The 18,861-nt window shown below is 42.2% G+C and overlaps 2 protein-coding genes across 2 annotated transcripts in view; both read right to left on the bottom strand.

Annotated features, from left to right (window-relative positions):
- The window catches only part of CGA (glycoprotein hormones, alpha polypeptide), a 349,628-nt gene that overhangs the window by 88,602 nt on the left and 242,165 nt on the right, over window positions 1–18,861 (bottom strand). The window lies entirely within an intron of this gene.
- Window positions 466–18,857, bottom strand: GJB7 (gap junction protein beta 7). The gene is given in 3 exon segments (XM_064650029.1): window positions 466–2,593; window positions 7,667–7,724; window positions 15,247–18,857. Coding segments are annotated over 3 exon segments (1,059 nt in total). The 5' UTR covers window positions 15,426–18,857; the 3' UTR covers window positions 466–1,771.

Here is an 18,861-nt window from a genome sequence, read left to right as displayed (position 1 = left end):
AATAATTAAAACACAGACATTTTAGAAACACTTCTTTCTTTCGTAGTGTTGCCCTTATCTTAAAAAAATTATGCATGAGGGCACAAAAGGTCCAAGATGATTTTGGGTTTTGTTCTCCGTTACTCAGACTGTGGAAGTCACAGTTCCACAGGGCTTATGGGCAGTGGTTTTGCTTCATGCATTCTTTGGTGGGTTTTGTCCAGTAGCTGCAAAAGACTTTCTAACTGGAATTTCTGTCATGAGCCACATTCTGTGTATGTAGAAATTTAACAGGAAACATCCTGAATTGCGTAAAGCACCTTGTCTTGATATAGGTACTGATTCAGCATCACTCGAGATGTAAAACTTTAACTGGCCACAGGCTGGCAAGGTGGTATCTGAGGGACTGCTGTCACTGGTCAGTTCGGCAGCAAAACCTTACAAAAGTAGGTTTATTTTAGGAAAAAAACCAACACACCTTCAAAATCACAGTCAAAAAGTACATAGTTTATTCACTAGTTCTTAAATCTGTAACTGCTACCCCACTACTCATAAATGTAATGCTAAAGGGTGCATTTTGATCAGGCTCACTACTGATATCTGTTCAAAGGTCTTTCATTTCAGCAACAGAAAGAGCACACCACCCTGAAATAAGTTTTTTTAGGCACTAGTTTCTGTTGTCTTAAAAGTCTAGGTTCAACAGAAGACATGTCTTAGCTAATTTCTATCCCTTTCCTGTTTTCCCAAATGATACACATAACACAGAGCAGAAGTGTGTGGTATTTAAGAGATACTCTGAAACCTGGGGGGAAGGGAATAGATGATTCTTTTTTACTTTGTTTCTACTGGAGGTTTTTCATATTTTTACAGCAGAGAAATCTACTGAAGGAAAGAGCAGCAGTATTTTCAGCCTTACTTAAGGGACCAGATTCCAGGCTACTCAATACTAGGGACTACTGGCTACTGTTCTGCTATATTGCGTGGTCTGCATTTCTCTACTCACTCCCGTTGAACTGGGAATGATCCTTTCTCTTAAATGCCACAACCACAAAGCAGAAGACAAATCTAATGACTCGGGAGCCGCTTGGTGCTGCTTGCACAAGTTTGAGCAAGTGCCTTTCCTTAGAGGATGTGTTCTGATGATTAATACCCTTAAAATTGTAAAGGGCTCAGATGCTTTCAGAAGGAGGTGCTCCATAAACAGCTAAATAAGCAAGTCTGTCTTTATCACCATGGGCTAAAATAGATGCGTCTACCTCTTCTTGGTTTTTTCTGGTTTTGATATGTTTTCTAGTCTGGTGGAATGGGCGTGTGACTACATAGTTCACTTCAAACACCAGCACTTTCCTGTTGCTGTTGCAACAGTCATCAGATCCACACACCTGACAAATGCTGTACATCCCCTTATTGTTCAGTTTCTTAATCAGTCCCAGGTTCTTCCACCTCTGCGTATAAAAAGCCTCTTTTTGCTTGTACCAAAGCAATTCTGTGCAATATTCAATACACAACTGTGAGAAATTGTTTCACATGATTTATCATAAGCATCTGTATTTATATTAAAACTTCATGGGATTCTCAGACTTCTACACTTCTTGTTTCAATATGAAAAGATCTCAATGATTTTATGTATGACATATATAACGTAACTGAATTTATCAGCTAGAGTAATGGGGAACTAGTAGAGAAACACTATTTCCTCTGTAACTATCCTTTCAGTTCCATAAAGCACTCATAGGAAAAGCAATTTGTCAAAAGCAGCTTGTGTAGTGGGAGGGTGGTCTCCAGCCTTCTTTCAAGTCAACGGGGAACATTTTTCTTGTTCATCTCGTACATTCAGTGGCAAAGATGAGGAGCTATCGGGGAATCGTCCTGCAGGTGCTGCTCTGTTGTAACCAATGATTTCTGATTTGCGACAATTGCTTTTGGAGCCTTGCTGTTTCTTCATGTATCTCTTCAGATAACATTTTGGGGAGTATTTGAAAATTAGATAAGTCAATTCACTTAGATTTAGGATGATGCACAGGCATGAAGTTGCCACCAGAAAAGAGAGGAAAATCATCTTCTCTGTGGGTTTGGAAATATAGCAGTCTACGCTACTGGGACATGGTCTTATGTCACATTTCACAAGATGTGGTATTTTGAATCCATTGTACAATTTATAAAACAGAACAAGAAAAACTATTTCAAATCCTATTTTTAAAATGAGGCTGATTAGGTAAGTGCACAGCAATCCACCATCTATCTCTCCTGGGTTTCTGTAAAGCTTCTCGTTGTGGTGCTTCTCTCTGTTCTCTCTGTAAGCAACATGAAAAACAACCAAGAGTGAAGAGGTGGAGACCATGATTAATTGCAAAGCCCAAAGTCTGATGTGGGAGACAGGGAAAAAATGGTCAAAGCAGACATTTTCACAACCAGGCTGTTTGATATTGCATTCAGATTCATCATGTTCCTATTTCCAGATGTTTTCTGCGGCTGCAACATAAACCAGTAAGCGGAACATGAACACAACAGCTACCCAAATTCTTCCAACTCCTGTTGAGTATTTATTCACTCCACTCAGCAGATCACGTAGGAATCCCCAGCTCATTTTTCTCTTCAAGGAAAGAAGGAAATGCTGTATCAAAGAAACACAGGATCAGAGAGATGCTTCCTCTTGGGTGAAGAAAAATGAGACATTCATTCAACATGAAATATAACCAATAGCTGAAATAATTTAAAATTATTAGGCATTTAAAAAGGAAAACAACAACAAGCTGATCTTATTTCTGATAATTTGTACATTCTGAGGCTATTACACAAAATTTATGTGCTGTTTAAATACATTTTGTCAATTAGGCTGAAGCTTAATCATTCTGTTAAACTCTCCTCTGTGAGAAATGTGCGTGTTCTCCCCAAGAGTCTTCTGACAGGTAGAGCTTTCTCTGGCAAGTTCAGGTTGGCACTCTACCACTGAAGTACACTTAACTTAGACCTGTCAGTTATGCAAATACTAAGCCCAGGCAAATAAGATTTCGCTTTCAAATTTATGTATAGGAGCCACATGTCCCATAATAACTTGACTACACAAGTGCAAATTGATTTCTTTTTGTCTGTGGTCTAACTTCTGGGTAAGCTTGTGCAACATTTTAAATCCTGTCCTGCTTCATTGGATTTTATTTGTTGTATTTCTTATTATGTGTATATCATGTGTATATCTTATCGCTCCAAAAATATGTGCATATGTGTGTGTTACAGTTTCTTATCTGCACAAGTTTTCCCCTGTCCTAAATCTGTAACACTTATTTTGGAAGAGCTGGTTAAGGGAGCCAGTGGCAGTGAGACTCTTGTCAAAGTCGAAAGAAGACCTGAGATAACCCCCAAGAATATACAGTCACTTTTCCACCTGGCCCTATCTCCTGGTCTGAGTGCATCTTTGAGGATATCAAGCTCCCTTTTTTTGAAAGAGCAAAAAGTAAACGTAGTCCCAGGACACAGAATGGCTGGAAGATATGAAGAGGGAAATCAGAAGTTTCCAGATCTTTGTGTTCTTTTAATGTCCTTACCCATCTACTGCTCCTGCGAGCTTTGCCTAGCAGGAGAGGAAATGTACCCCTTTGTGGTTGCAGTGGCACATACAAATCCCATTGCTGTAGCTGCAGTTACTCCTGATGTATGAGCAAGTTCATCCTCTAGCAAGTTTGAGTTCAAGTAGCAATGAGGCCACAGCATCACAAAGCTTCACAGGAAATGTTGTCAGGCATTGGAACAGGCTGCCCAGGGAAGTGGTGGGGTCACCATCCCTAGAGGTGTTCAAGAAATGACTGGACATGGCTCTTAGTGCCACAGTCTAGTTGACAAGGTTGTGATCAGCCAAAGATTGGACTTGATGATCTTGGAGGTCTTTTCCAACCTAAATGATTCTGTGATTCTATAAAGCTCAGTACTTCTTTTGCTCTCTCTTGATTCTGCAGCCCATCATGACTTCTGCCTATGGCCAGACTTCTGCTGGGGAGCAAGGTTATTTGGGTATTCCTGCAGTGCTACCATTAGAGCTCATGACTTACTCGAGGAGCTGAAGGACAGCTGCAGAAATTAATATATTGCTGATTTATACTGGGAAGAATGGTTACCAAGCTACTTCTCTATGCTGCAGATAAAAAAAAACAGGGAAATATCAGTTAGCTTATATCTTTTCAGACATATGCTCCTATGCTTTTAAACATGTTTGGAGGATAGTGACTTCGTGAAATACCTCTTTAAAGAGCTGTTTCTGTCCTCCACATCTGCAAACAGAGCTCAAGCAGAAGATTAAACCAAGTTCTTGAAGACAGCAGCACCAGTGCTTTGATGCTTCCTAGGTAAGTAACACGGAATCACTGCATCAGTCTCAAAGGAGCTGAACAGCAAAGCATAATGATACCACTGTGATAAAGCACAGGCAAGGAAACAAAGCGTTCACAGGAGCAGGTATGAATGTGTGCATCTTGTGGATGAGCTGTCCTCTGAAGATTAGACAGAAAACCTAAAGAGGCCCTTCCTAAGATTTTTAAGATGCACACAAGCACTGTCGAAGGGAAGACTGAATTTTGTTATGCCATGTAAAATGAGTACGGCTGAAAGGGGCTTTTGCTAATGGCCACAATAACCACACCATCCCTTTCTAATGTAAAAAGCCTAATGTCAACTATTAATCCATGCCTGGAATTATACCAGTTCTGAGCCTTCAGCTGAACAGAAATAAAAGATATGCTGGGTCACCAGCAAGGCGCAAAAATCAGTGGCAGCCAACACTGGTGGAAATCAGGCCATGGAGATACCTAAATATAGTCTGAGAAATTTACTTTGAGGATTTTACAGATCTGAAGATGGTTCCTGGTCTATGTGCTCTGTTGAGGAGAAACTGAAATCTATTAAAGGACTGCAGGTCAGGTCCTGTGGCCAGCAGTGCTTCTACAGCCAGAAGCCTGCAGAACTTTGGTTATATTTTTTTCCACTTGGCAGCCTTCACATGATATTGAGAAATGGTTGTAAAGGACAACCTTCAGCTTCAAGCCTAAAGGGCCACAGAGCCTGTTTCGTGGTATTGTTTGGGTTATAACCAGCACAGCTCCTCTTCAAAGGAGCTGCAAATGTGCCTTTAAAAGATTTGTTTGCTTTATGCACACTCTTGCTATAGATGTGGATGTTAACTGATGCTTTTGTATGCTTTGAAAATGCAATTAATTCACTGAAGCCTTGCAAAGAACATATGGAATGGAAAAACTGAAATGGACCTCAAAGATAAGGAGTTACTCAACTGATAAACAAGAGAAAATTGACTTCATGGAACAGCACAGGCACAGACTGATGAGAAGTAAAGTTAGCTGAGGCTAGAGAAGACAAAGACATTATGTGGGCTGTATGAAATTAAGAGCAAGGTGAGGATTCAGACAACAATAAAAGAGAAATCTTCTAATAAGCACACAGCTGAGCAGTAGGAAAAATATGACAGTGGTAAGAGGTTTTGTAGCACTTCTAAAAGTGGCAATACACATCAAAGCAGATGCTGAGTAGTGTAAGGGTGTGACACTTAGGCAAAATTATATTCTGGCTAACCTGAGGACAAGAGAAGAAAAAATGTGATTCAAATCTTTGTAGGCAAGGAGAGATTTCAGCCTTAGCATTCAGAGTAGGTTCATTTTGTGCAGAATTAATCAAAGGGAGTCAAGAAGGGAAGCTGGCTAAAGAAATTGAGTAGATTGTGGAAAATGTAGATGACATCAATTTACATCAATTTACATCAGTTTTCATCCAATGCTGAGGCTGACAATGAAAATACTCAAAGGTTTAAAAAAGCTACAAAAGGGTCAAAGCAGCATCTATTTGGCGCTGTGGACATTAAGACCACAAAAAAGACTTGGCCTCTACGGGAAATTACAAAGGAGGCACTAAAGAGTCTTAATCAGTAGAAGATAGATTATTTCACAGAATCATTTCTCAGAATATTCTGAGTTGGAAGGACCCACCAAGTGCTCAAGAAAACATTGAATGGAGCAAGAAGTGAGGTTAGATTTACTTCAACCCCCCAGCTTGATACACACATACACATGCACACTCCAATTGGGACAAAAGCTGAAGATCAGAGATACATTGATTTCTTTACTCATTTCTGACTAAAGTACAAGTGATAAGCATGAGAACAAGTTCTGCCAGTCAGTAAATAGAGCAGGTCATCTCTCTTCCTCCTCACATACATAATTTACTTCCTAGATGTGACTTCAACCAACCACCACCAACATACACACACATTTTTTCCTGCTCACTAGAGACACAAATGACCAGAAGAGCCTCCCCACCCCTTGGTTTCCCTCAAATGTATGATTGACTTGGTTTCCCCCCTTGGGGCTAGGCACATGCTCTGCTGAGCAAACAGAGTAACCTGAATGCACCATTAACTTCTGAATGTGCTGAATGTACTTCATTGAGTAAAGTGTTTGAATAATGCTATTGTTGTTGAATATATTCATCATATATTCATTTCTGTCATTCACTGAGGTCTACAGAAGATTGACTAATGTACATTGAGTAATGCATCTGTTGAAAAGCACAGGGCTCAGAGAATTGCTTCACCTAGATTTCAATCAGCTCTGCTAATTTAATTACTTTAAAAGCAGAAAAGGTATCTTTGTGTGGAGGAAAATTGGGGGAGAGGAGAGGGACAGTAAGAAAATGCAAGAACAAACTGAATAACTAGAAAGAAGTGGGGAAAGCATCCAAAGTGTTAGAGGCACAAAGAGGGCAGACAATTTGGAGCTTGGAGAGCTGAAAAATTACAGGAAGAAGGCACAGTGTTATGGGAAATGGAAGTGGAATGGCAAGAAATAAGAGAAAGAACACAATCCTGTGAACAGTGGATCTGTCAATTCTGCACATGCAAACTGAATTATCCTCACAGGTTGAGAGATGGAAAAACTCCTTTTTCTAAACTAAACATTCCTGGGGAATATTTTGCTGCACCTACAACTTACCCTTTTTTTATATATATTACAGGAAGAAAGAGAACCGTAAATAGTGGCAAAAATGATAAAGCAGAGAGCAGAATTAGAAATCACAGAGGAGGGTATAGAATCACAAAATATCAGAGCTGGTAACAGTTTTGAGAGTTCATCCTCTCAATTTTTTTTTTTTTACACTTTAATCAAAACAGCATCACAGCACTTTTATTTTTTTCCCAAACAGCAAGGAAAAGAAAAAAGAAGCATTGGCACAATGGTTTCCATAAACAACCAAACAAATAATGAAGCCTAACTTCAGATGTTCATTTAGTAACTGCATTTTCCCCTTACCTTCCCTGTTTGTTGATATAAGGAAGTGTGCATCCATTTTATGGTTGCTGAGTCTTTATTTCATGGACTGCCTACTGCTTCCTTACTGACTGCCAGAGGTGTGAAGTCCACAGGCTGAAAAACACTGATTTGCTTTTTCTCTGGCTTTAAAACAGCTTAGTTGTGCAGAAACTATTCCTGACAGTTCACCAGTCCCCATCATGGTCTATCTATTTCAGTGCTCCAGTGCTAGAGAAGAGGAGGGATGAGGAAACCTCCTGGGAACACCAAGGAACAGTATAATTCCATTCAAAGTCACACTACCAAGCTGCACATGCACCAGCTGTTCAAACTGTTGCACATCTGCAATAGGAGCTGAAGAACTATTACTACAAGACACTAACCTTGCAACACCTTTGTTTCCTGTTCAGTGATGAGAACTCCAAGGTGATCTCCAGATCCTTATAAGAGAGTAGACGAGAAAACAGAGGTCACAAAAATTAACTTTGACTTCTTCAGACAACTCATCTCTTATCATAGAATAAGTAAAGCTGTAACCTTAATATAGTATTGATACTCATTGCTTTTTAAGGCTCTTCAAAACCCAGCCAGGTAAGGTGTGACAACCCATGAGCAAACGGAGCTCTCCCGGCCGTGTGCTGGCCAAGTTGTTCACTTCTGCCACGACAGTTGCTAGTGGTTGGTAGTGCAGCAGAGTCTGTGGTTCTCAGGCTGATGTGAACCAAAGGTTTCCCACCTGTTTCATCCTTCAGATGCTTTCAGTGGAAGGTGGAGGCCTCCAAATGGCAGAGGTAAATATATTGACAATAGCTTGCTCTTGTCTCATGGACAGACAAAAAAGTAATCTATAGACACTTTAGAATGAACTTCATTGATATAAACCCTTCATTAACATGTAATACGAAAGGGAGTCTTATCCTCAAAACATTGGCAATCTAGACAAAGACAACACTTGCTGTTGAGGTGGAGATGTCCACCAGAGAGGTTTATCCAGCATCACTCAGCACATCAGAAGCACATCTGTGAAAAGAATGATGATCTCTCATAGCCCAGTCCTTGGTTTCCCCTTAGCTTACTGATTCTAACCACTCACTGTTCTATGCCTATTATTAACTTTTAGCTCCTTGGAGCAAGAAATAAGCCCTTTCGTACATTGGGAGATAAACCGCTGGTTACTCTGATATTAAAAGTAGAATTCCACAAACAATTAAATAGTGCTTAAAATATACATATGGTGTGTAAAAACATTAGCCTAGGTATTTATTTGCCGAACAACTACAGAAAAGGAAAAGAAAAGACTAGATGGAAAAGGGCTCAGCTGGTCATTTAGCTCCATACTGAAGCTGGTTGGTTTGGCATTTACACCTGACTTTTGCATGAGCTTCTGCAGTGATTTGGGACAAATCTTCCTTTCTGGGCTTCAGGATCTTAGCTGCCAAACATTCAGTTCTCTGAAAATACAACTTCTAAACTACATTTTCAGTGGCTTCATAACATAAAACACGCTTGGCATTATTATTATTATAGTAAGTGGTGACAAAATCCTGTCTTGTTTTGTATTTAGGAAAACCACAACCACTACTTAAAAAACCAGCAGCTGCTGAGTGTGATGTTTTGCCAGCTGCTAATTGCTGTGGTCTCTTCTCTGCAGCAATGAATGGGTTTTGAGAGAGGGCAGACACAGTTCACTGTTTTCTTTGTTACTTAGTAAACTCTGTAATTAAAAAAAATTAAGTTCAGCAAAATGACTTAATTTTTTTAAGTCATGATGTACATATTTCACCTACACAACTACAACTGCATTTCTCCTCACCTTCATGCCAAACGAATAACCCATCTCTCCCATGCTCTCCTGATGTAACCAAAAACCTCCTTCCGAAGCAAATGATCTTCAGCATTAATAAGTATTACTGTTCCATTCAGGCTACTGTTACTGTTATAATGCTTTAGTCAACTCATAAAATAAAAAAAGAATTGAAAAAGTCAAAAGATTTCCACATGAACAAGCAATCATCAATGGCCCCATTAAAATTTTTAACTCTATAGTTACAAAGTACTGCGGTAGTGCAGCAAAAAGAGGATTATATCCTTGGTTTATGCTGACTGATGCTACACTCGATTGAGGCTATTATCAAGCCTATTTGACATCTGAAAAGCAACTTCTCCTTCAGTGAAACTACATTTTGTAACAAGAAACTCTTAACTTACCTGCACCTCAGTGAATGATTGCAGCTGGACCCCAGCTTTCTAGTGGAATTAACAATTAACAATAGATTTCCGACAAAGGGAGTTACTCTTTAAGCCTTGAAGATGGAAACCGCTTATCTTCTAGGTAATATAAACTAAATGAGTGAAACCCGATCATCTCTCCTGGCACACTGTTCAAACCAGAACCATAAAGCCTCTTGTATCATCAGAAAGATATGAGGAAACCGTGGCATTTATTTGAAGTCACAGGATTTATCTGCATCTTTTGAGCACTCATTGGCATCAGTTCAAACACTGCACACTTTGTTCTTTCACAGTAGCAACGGCACAGCCTGAAGACACGTGTGTTGTGAGCCTTAACTCCCACCCTGTTTGCTGTCTGACATTTTACATCAGATTTGTATTTTGTGTTGCCTTGGGCAAATCAACTGTCCATAAAACACAAATATTCTTTTAGGCACACATCACTCCTAACAATACACTGCACAGTGCTCAGAAAGGCCTTTCTCTTAGAATTTTAAATTATGGTGGTTTTCCTAAGCAAGTGAAGCCTGAATTTTTTATTAAAATATATTTTGGTTACTGTACCTGTTAATTGATTCCCACATTGGACTAGGCAGATGAACCACTCCTCACCAGAAAGCCTATAGCTTTATTTTTAATAACTAAGCTAAGGAGTAAGTGTTTATGTTCTGCCTTATGCATCTTACTGAATATCAATGCTTTGGTGGCCATTTTTACCTGGGATGTGGCTATACTGCTGAGTAACATTACAAAATAAGGAGAAAGACTGAATTCCTTGCCTCTTACATGAATTCTTTGCAGTATAATTTATTCATAGGATAGTTTATTTAGCTTAAACTTACTGTGACTGTTATCCAGGAATTATATGTGAATGTTCTGTAGTTTTACAGAGAGGAAGGTACCACATAGCCTAACGGGTGCCTGAATCAGGACCTTGGTACCCCAGAGAAGCTGATGCCTCTGGAGTGTGACTGAAGGCACCATATCTTGGAGCTGGACTGCACGTCCAAACAAAGCCTTCCAGCTGCCTGCTGGAGGGAGCTACCTGCCAGGTGAGCACCTTCCTCCCAGCACTGCTGCTGAATGCCTGACAAAAGCCATGGATGGCTTAACAAAGGTCCCATTCACGTAAGTAATTCAAAGACTAAAATCACTGTAGGAATACTGGGATTACCTGTAGTACTGTAGGAATATTGTGATCACCTGTAGTACTGAGAAAATAAAAATTTAACTTTAAATCCAAACTTTTTTATGGCATTAAAGACATCTGAGCAATTGTAACTGTCCTACAGAGATGGAGAAGAAAAAAAGCCCCAAGAGCCTATTGAACTGAGTAGTTACAATCCTATCACTTTAATGTCAAACTGTTTAAGCATCTTTATGACACTCACAGTTGTATCTTCATCGTACCTAGTATATAAACATTAGACAGTGCCACTCTATTGTATTGAATTAAGAGGAGCCAGAGGCCATTGAGTGGCAAGAAAGCTACAACATAGTCCCCATCGTGGAAATATGGTGGAATAACTCCCATGACTGGAGTGTTGCAGTGAATGACTACAAGCTCTTCAAAAGAGATAGGAGAGGAAGGAGAGGTGGTGGGGTGGCTCTGTACATTAGGAAGTGTTTCAACTGTATAAAGCTCAATGCTAGTGATGATTAGGTTGGGTGCCTATGGGTAAGGATCAGGGGGAAGGCTAACAAGGCAGACACCATGGTGGGAGTCTGTTATAGATCACCCAACCAGGATGAAGAGGCAGATGAACTATTTTATAAGTGGCTGGCTGACATTTCATGATCACTAGCCCTTTTTCTTGTGGGAGACTTTAACTTGCTGGATGTCTGCTGGAAGCTCATGACAGCAGAGAGGAGGCAGTCTAGGACGTTCCTGGAGTGTGTGAAAAATAACTTGCTGACACAGCTCATAAGTGAGCCTACTAGTGGTGGGGCCCTGCTTGACCTTCTGTTTACAAACAGAGAAGGTCTGGTGGGAGATATGGTGGTCAGAGGCCACCTTGGGCATAGCAACCATGAAAATATAGTTTTCAATTTGTGGTGAAATAAGGAAGTGGGTCAGCAAAACTTCTACCTTGGACTTCAGAGGGTGAACTTTGGTCTGTTCAGGACACTGTTTCAGAGAGTCCCTTGGAAAACAGCCCCTAAAAACAAAGGGGTCCAGGAAGGCTGGACATACTTCAAGAAGGAAATCTTAAAGGCAAAGGAGCAGGCTGTCCCTGTGTGCCAAAGGATGAGCCAGTGGGGAAGAAGACTGGCCTGGATGAATAGGGAGCTTTCACTAGAATTCAGGGAAAAATACAGAGTTTATGACCTTTGGAAAAAGGGGCAGGAAACTCAGGAAGAGTACAAGGGTCTTGTTAGGTCATGTACAGAGAAAATCAGAAAGGCAAAAGCTCAGCTAGAACTCAATCTGGCTACTGCTGTGAAAGATAATTAAAAGTGCTTTTATAAATACATTAACATTGTAAAGAGGGCCAAGGAAAATCTCCATCCTTTATTGGATGCAGAGGGGAACACTGTAACCAAGGATGAGAAAAAGGCTGAGGTACTTGATGCCTTCTTTGCCTCAGTCTTCAATAGAAAGACCGGTTATCCTCAGGGCAAACAGCCCCCTGAAATTGTAGACAGGGACAGGGAGCAGAACAGGCCCCTGCAATCCAGCAGGAAGTAGTTGGTGGACTGCTGAGCCATTTAGACCCATTTAGTCTGTAGGACCAGATGGGATTCATCTGAGAGTACTGAGGGAGCTGGTGGAAGAGCTCTCCAAGCCCCTTTCCATCATTTATCATCAATCTTGGCTAACTGGAGAGGTCCCAGTTAACTGGAGGTTAACCAATGTGACACCCATCTACAAGAAGGAGGATCCGGGGAACTACAGGTTCCTTATCTCTAGTGCTGGGCAAGGTCAAGAAACAGATCACCTTGAGAGCCATCATGCAGCACAACCAGGGGATCAAGCCCAGCTAGCATGGTTTTGTGAAAGGCAAGTCTTGCCTGACTAACCTGATCTCCTTTTATGACCAGGCGACGCACCCAGTGGGTGAGGGGATGGCTGTGGATGTAGACTACCTGGACTTACAGCAAAGCCTTTGACACCATCTCCCATGGCATTCTCATGGAAAAGCTGACAGCCCATGACTTGGACAAGTTCACTCTTTGCTAGGTGAAAAACTAGCTAGATGGCTGGGCCCAAAGGATAGTGGTGAATGGTGCTGTATCCGGTTGGCAGCCGGTGACCTGTAGTGCCCCCCAGGGATCAGTGTTGGGGCCAGTCCTCTTTAATATCTTTATTAATGATTGGAGAGAGAGGATAGAGTGAACCCTCAGTGAGTTTGTAGATGACACTAAGTTGGGTGGGAGCGTTGGTCTGTTGGAGGGCAAGAAGGCTCTGCAGAGGGATCTGGACAGGCTGGATTGATGGGCCAAGGCCAGTTGTGTGAGGTTCAATAAGGCCAAGTGCTGAGTACTGCACTTGGGTCCCAACAACCCCTTCAGCACTACAGGTTGGGGGCAGAGAGGCTGTAAACCTGCCTGGTGGAAAAGGACCTGGGGGTGCTGGTCAACACCAGCTGAACATTAGTGAGCAGTGTGCCCCAGTGGCCAAAAAGGCCAATGGCATCCTGGCTTGTATCAGAAATACTGTAGCCAGCAGGACTAGGGCAGTGATTGTCCCCCTGTACTCGGCCCTAGTGAGACCACTCCTCAAGTCTTGTGTCCAGTTCTAGACATCTCACTACAAGCAAGACATTGAGGTGCTGGAGTGCATCCAGAGAAGGGTCTAGAGGGTAAGTCCTATGAGGAGCAGATGAAGGAGCTGGGGGTGTTTAGCCTGGAGGAAAGGAGGCTCAGGGGAGACATTTTCAATCTCTAGAATTACCTGAAAGGAGGTTTTAGCCAGGTGGGGGTCAGCCTCTTCTCAGGACAAGAGGGAATGGCCCTAAGCTGTATCAGAGGAGGTTCAGGTTGGAGACTAGAAATGTTGTCACTGAAAGCATGGTTAAGCATTGGAATGGGCTGCACAGGGCAGCAGTAGAATCACCATCCCTGGAAATGTTCAAGAAACGACTGGACATGGCACTTAGCGCTAGGGCGTAGTTGGCATGGTGGTGTTCGGTCAAAGGCTGGACTCAATGATTTGGAGGTCTCTTCCAACCTTAATGATTCTATGATTCTATGTGGTGGTATTTATATATTAAAAAGCAACTGTAAGGTGCAGAAGATCTGAGAGTTCCAGGTTACTGCGTGACAGAGTTCGCTCTGTTGAACCTGTGAAATTTCTGCCCTCTGTAGTCTTCTTAGGAGCTGTGTTCCCTGTCTGAGATCTGAAGAGTGCCTAGATGAGAGAGGGCACTAGAAGGATTTTAACTTCTCCCAGCTTAAACTTATTGGGAGCCCAAGTGTTGAAGGCAGAGGGCAGTCCTGGTCTGTGACCCCACTCCCAAATGCCTTCCCAACTGCATTGGCCTGCTTACATCAGATTGTCTCACTCATCCAGCTGAAAAAAATACTTTTTGTTTGTTTGTTTTCTGGCAATATGAGTTTTCAGCTGGACTAGGGAGTTGAGCAAAAAATTGGCCTACTCCAAGGCTGAGCGAATCTGAGATCGCACACAAGGAAGACCAGAGCAACTACAAGCGCAAACAGGTCTCCCCTTGCCCCCCCTTTTTGGAGATGCAGTCTTAGATCAAGTTTGTCTTTAAACCCACTGTAAGGTATCTGGCTCCATATTGTTGTAATGAGAAAATTCAGTACTGCACATGTTTCTCTGTTCTTCCTTTGTAGTAGAAACTAGCTTTTTCTTTCCAGAGGGGATGCTTTCAGTTTTGGTATTATTCTGTTTCCAGTTAGAAACAATTTGCTCACTCATTAATGAAAGTAGAATCAAAGAAAGTATCTTTTTCCTTCCATACTGAATTCTGTTGAAAAAAATTTATAAGCTTAATCAGAAGAATAATTTTTGTTTGAAGAATAATGATTGCTTTAATCTTTGCTGGAAGGCTTGTTTGTCTCTCAGAGACACAGCTGGCTATCAAGTATTATAGAAGACATACACAAAATGTTATGAAACACAGAAGATTCACTCTAAGAGATTTTCATTTTTAAAATGCAAATTGCCTTAAAACTGTTTTGGATTGTCAGTGGTAGAGGTCCCAACCACTGCATGCTGCTGTCTGAAAACTGCCTTTTTTCAATGGGAATGACAGAAATGAGCAAGAGCTGCTGAAAAGCAGCATAAGGACTCTTGAGAATGACATGAGCGGAGCAACAACCACACAGAACGCTCTCCATGCCACCCCTGTCTAGCTGGTCTGTTTGTTTTTTCTTCTGCAGTTATGTCCTTATTATGACAATACTGTTGCACATGCCTCAGTGCAACATTAGCTGTGAGCAAGGGGGAGTATTTCTCATTCCTAATTTTTGCTTTCCCTTCTCCCCTAGACTTGTTCAGGACAAAAAAAAAAAAAGTCCCAGTTATCAACTCTAATTAAAATATTGTGAAACTGACAGTGTATAAAACATTTTTAAAATCTGGCAAAGCAGGAATGCAGACACACAGTTTACACTCAGGTATGAAAACCCTAACAAACATGTGATGAAAGTTGCCCCTCTCAGTACAAGTCATAGCAGTGAAGTCCCACTGTTGATGCAAAAAGAATTTTTTCTTCCCACAACAGCTCTGTAACTGTGTTTCTAAAGCAGGGATAATCTTATCAGTAGCTTGAGGCACCCTATCTTTATGCTGAAGACGATATGAAGCTCTGTTCCTGTGCGGTACTTGAAATAGGAAGGAGCTGTGAGGTCAATCAGCAAAGACGTGGAGGCACTGCTGCTGCTCCCCGGACTGCAATAGGCTGGCTGTCGCATGCTAACGATGTCTGCGGGGCACAGCATCGGGTTTGCTCTGTTCCCTACAGAGGCTCTTCTGCAGCTCAAACGATAAGGGGATGTGAGTCTCAAGAAAAGCAGAAACTGCTATTACGTTCTGAATGAATATGCCATACAGCAGAATCCTTTGAATGCAAAATCCCAAAGGCATTTATTTGAAAGGAAAATAAATCTCAGTAACGGACTTCAGTTTGGAAAAGGAAGGGTTTTTTTGTGTGGTTATTTTTCAGAAGAGATACTCAGATATCAGACGACGGGTGACTCAGAAATTCCACAGATATTTACTACTCTACTCTTTAGAGAGTCTCTTCTATAAAAAGATGCCAAACAGCTTTATAAGCCCTGATGGATTGAACATTTCAACATCCTGTTGGGTCAGATGATAGGAACAAAATATTCACATTAAAGATAAAATACAACACTTTCCCACAGTCATAAAGCAAAACTAGAAACAGTAAGCAATACAAGCTTTTCATCACTGAATGGTTAACCTGGCTAGCTGGAACATGCTTAGTACACATGCCAAGTACCAACATTCACATCAAAACCCAAACTCTCTTCTATGTCCCTCCTTGCTTCTCTTTCTATGCAAAAAGCCTTATCTCACAGCTCTTCACATGGAGAATATTTTCTCTCTGGCCAATGGTGTTCTTTTTACAGAGTTGAATCCTTCCCTGTCAAGGGTGTCTGGGACTTACCTGTTCTCCATAAGAAAGATGGGAAGTGCCCGACAACTAGCACCAATCTAACAGTCCTTGCCACCATTATATGGCAAATGTGTTCTGACATAAACCCATCCTACCACAACCTGGAAAATACTATCATGACCCTGACTGACTTTGGATCAGAACTTTTATCTGCATGGATGGTGTAACTGCTGGGAAGGTGTGCATGTGCTGATAAGCAAGTGTGCTTTCTCAGTGTGGTGATATAAATGTTTTGCCTTCCCATATGAAATGTGGGGAGGAAAATTGCTTGGGAGCTGTATGCAGATAATCTCTTACAGTACCGTAAAAAATCCCCCTTCCCCTCAAGAAAATCAAGCTACCTTCCCAAAAATGAAGGCTCCTGCAAAAACCTCCTATTGACTTATTTCAATTAGACAAAAATGAAAACAAACAAGAGCAGCAAGCTTCACTTGGATTTCCTACTCAATAGTTTCCAAACAAAATCAGCTGTGTGGCATATGCTGCCAAAACAATAGCTACCAGATTAGCAGATGGTATGTTGTGAATTAAATGTTGACACAAAACCCAGACATACCAATCCTCTCTTGACACCAAAACTTATTTCCCTACTAATTTTCTTGTCTTATATTTAGTCACAAAAACAAAAAAAAATTCTTTAGATACTCCATCTGGATTTAGAAGGGACAAGTTAACCTGCAATATACTATTAATCCGCCACCTTTCAAAAAAAAAAAGGTAGCTTGATTACTGAAAAAAAGCAAACCATGGAGCAAGTGGTTCCGAGTATCTGGATACCTCTACATTTCATAGGATCATTAAGGTTGGAAATGACCTCTGAGATTATCAAGTGCAACCATACACCTAGCACCACCATGTTCACCACTAAACCATATCCACAAGCGCCACATCCACATGCCTTTTGAGCCCTTGTTGGGCAGCCTGTTCCAACACATGACTACCCTTTCCAAGAAGAAATTTTTCCTAATATCCAATCTAAACCTCCACTGATGCAACTTGAGACCATTTCCTCTTGTCCTGTCACTTGTTACTTAGGCAAAGAGACTGACCCCCACCTGGCTACAGCCTCCTTTCAGGAGTTGTTGAGAGCAATAACATCCCCCCAAGTCTCCTTTTCTCCAGGCTGGAAGACCCCAGCTCCCTCAGCCACTCCTCATAGGACTTGTGCTCCAGACCTTTCATCGTCTTCATTGCCCTCCACTGAACCAGCAGAGGGGCCCAGAACTGGACACAGCACTCAAGATGTGGCCTTACCAGTGCCGAGTACAAGAGGATAATCACTGCTCTAGTCCTGCTGGCCACATTATTTCTGATACAAGCCAGGATGCCATTGGCCTTCTTGGACCTGGGCACACTGCTAGCTCATGTTCAGCCAGCTATCTGCCAAGACTTACGTTTGTCCCCTTCTGTCCCCATGGTTGCAATATGCTCCACCAAAGTCCTCTCACACACCCTCCAGGTATGGAGAAGTGTGAACTGGAGTTGGTGAGCCCAGAATTACATATGTGCTAATCCTCCAGCTGGCTGCAGCTAGAAGTCTGTAATATTATCCATCATATCTTGGTTCTGCCAGCTGGTTACCTAGGGGAACACTGATCTGTGTCCCTCCCTACCCTCCATGTATTGTTTTTTCCAAAATTTCAAATTTCTCCTATACTTTCTAATGGGGCTGAAACTGCCCGATGGCACTGAAGTCAGAGGAAGTGGAAAGGCTGGCATGAGCAGTCAGAGGTGATCGGGTGGGCTTTGTTTCCTCTGGACTCCGGGCAATTTTCTTAATTTTACTGTTTACAAATGAAAGGAAACAAAACACCACCACAAAGCAGCATTTACATAACCGGGAGTTTTCAGATGCTCAGAGTCTTGGGTTTGGATCTACACAACAGAAATCAAATGTTTAAAATCCAATGTATTTTTCTGCTCAACCAACTGCACTTCCAGAGACCCGGCTTCACATGAAACACCCTTTCCCCATCCTGGCTCTTGAGATCAACAGATGGGCAAAACTTACTACCCCTCCTTTTCCATTTCCCACATTTAAAACATAATTGCTGACAGCCTGATTGCCAGCATTTGCACTGCTGGATGAATCCCGGGCAGCTCTCGGGGTTGGCGTGACCGTGCCCAGGCGCTGAGGAGTGAAGGGCTCCTCTGCCCACAGAGCCAGCTCCTTCCCCCACCTCCTTATTCAGCACTGCATTCAGTTTTGGGCCCCTCACTTTAAAAAGGACATTGAGGTGCTGGAGCATGTCTGGGAAGGGCAACACGTCTTATGAGGAACAGCTGAGGGAGCTAGGAGTGTTAAGCCCAGAGGAGGCTCAAGGGGAACCTCATCGTCTCTTTTACCACGCCTGCAGTGAGAGGACGAGGAAATGGCCTTTAGCTGAGACACGGGGGACTTAGATCAGACATTAGAAAAAAAACTTTTCACTGTTAGGGTGGTCAGGAGTCGGAATAGGTTACCCAAGGAGGTGGAATCACCATCCCTGGAAGCGTTCAAGAGGCACCTGGATCTGGCGCTGGGTGATATGGTTTAGTGGTTTAGGGGTTACAGTGGTAGCGCTGGGTAGACGGTTGAACTGGATGATCTTGTAGGTCTCCTCCAACCTTTATGATTCTATGATTCACAGAGGAGGCAACCCCACAGCCCCGCCCCGCTCCCCTCCCGCCGCCGGACGGCTGAAAGGACGGGCGGGCCCGGGCCCTGTCCCGCCCCGCCCGCTGCGCCACTGCCC

The sequence above is a fragment of the Pseudopipra pipra genome, chromosome 3, assembly GCF_036250125.1.
Source record: "Pseudopipra pipra isolate bDixPip1 chromosome 3, bDixPip1.hap1, whole genome shotgun sequence".
Classification (NCBI taxonomy): Eukaryota; Metazoa; Chordata; class Aves; order Passeriformes; family Pipridae; genus Pseudopipra; species Pseudopipra pipra.
This window is presented reverse-complemented; position numbering and strand designations above follow the sequence as displayed.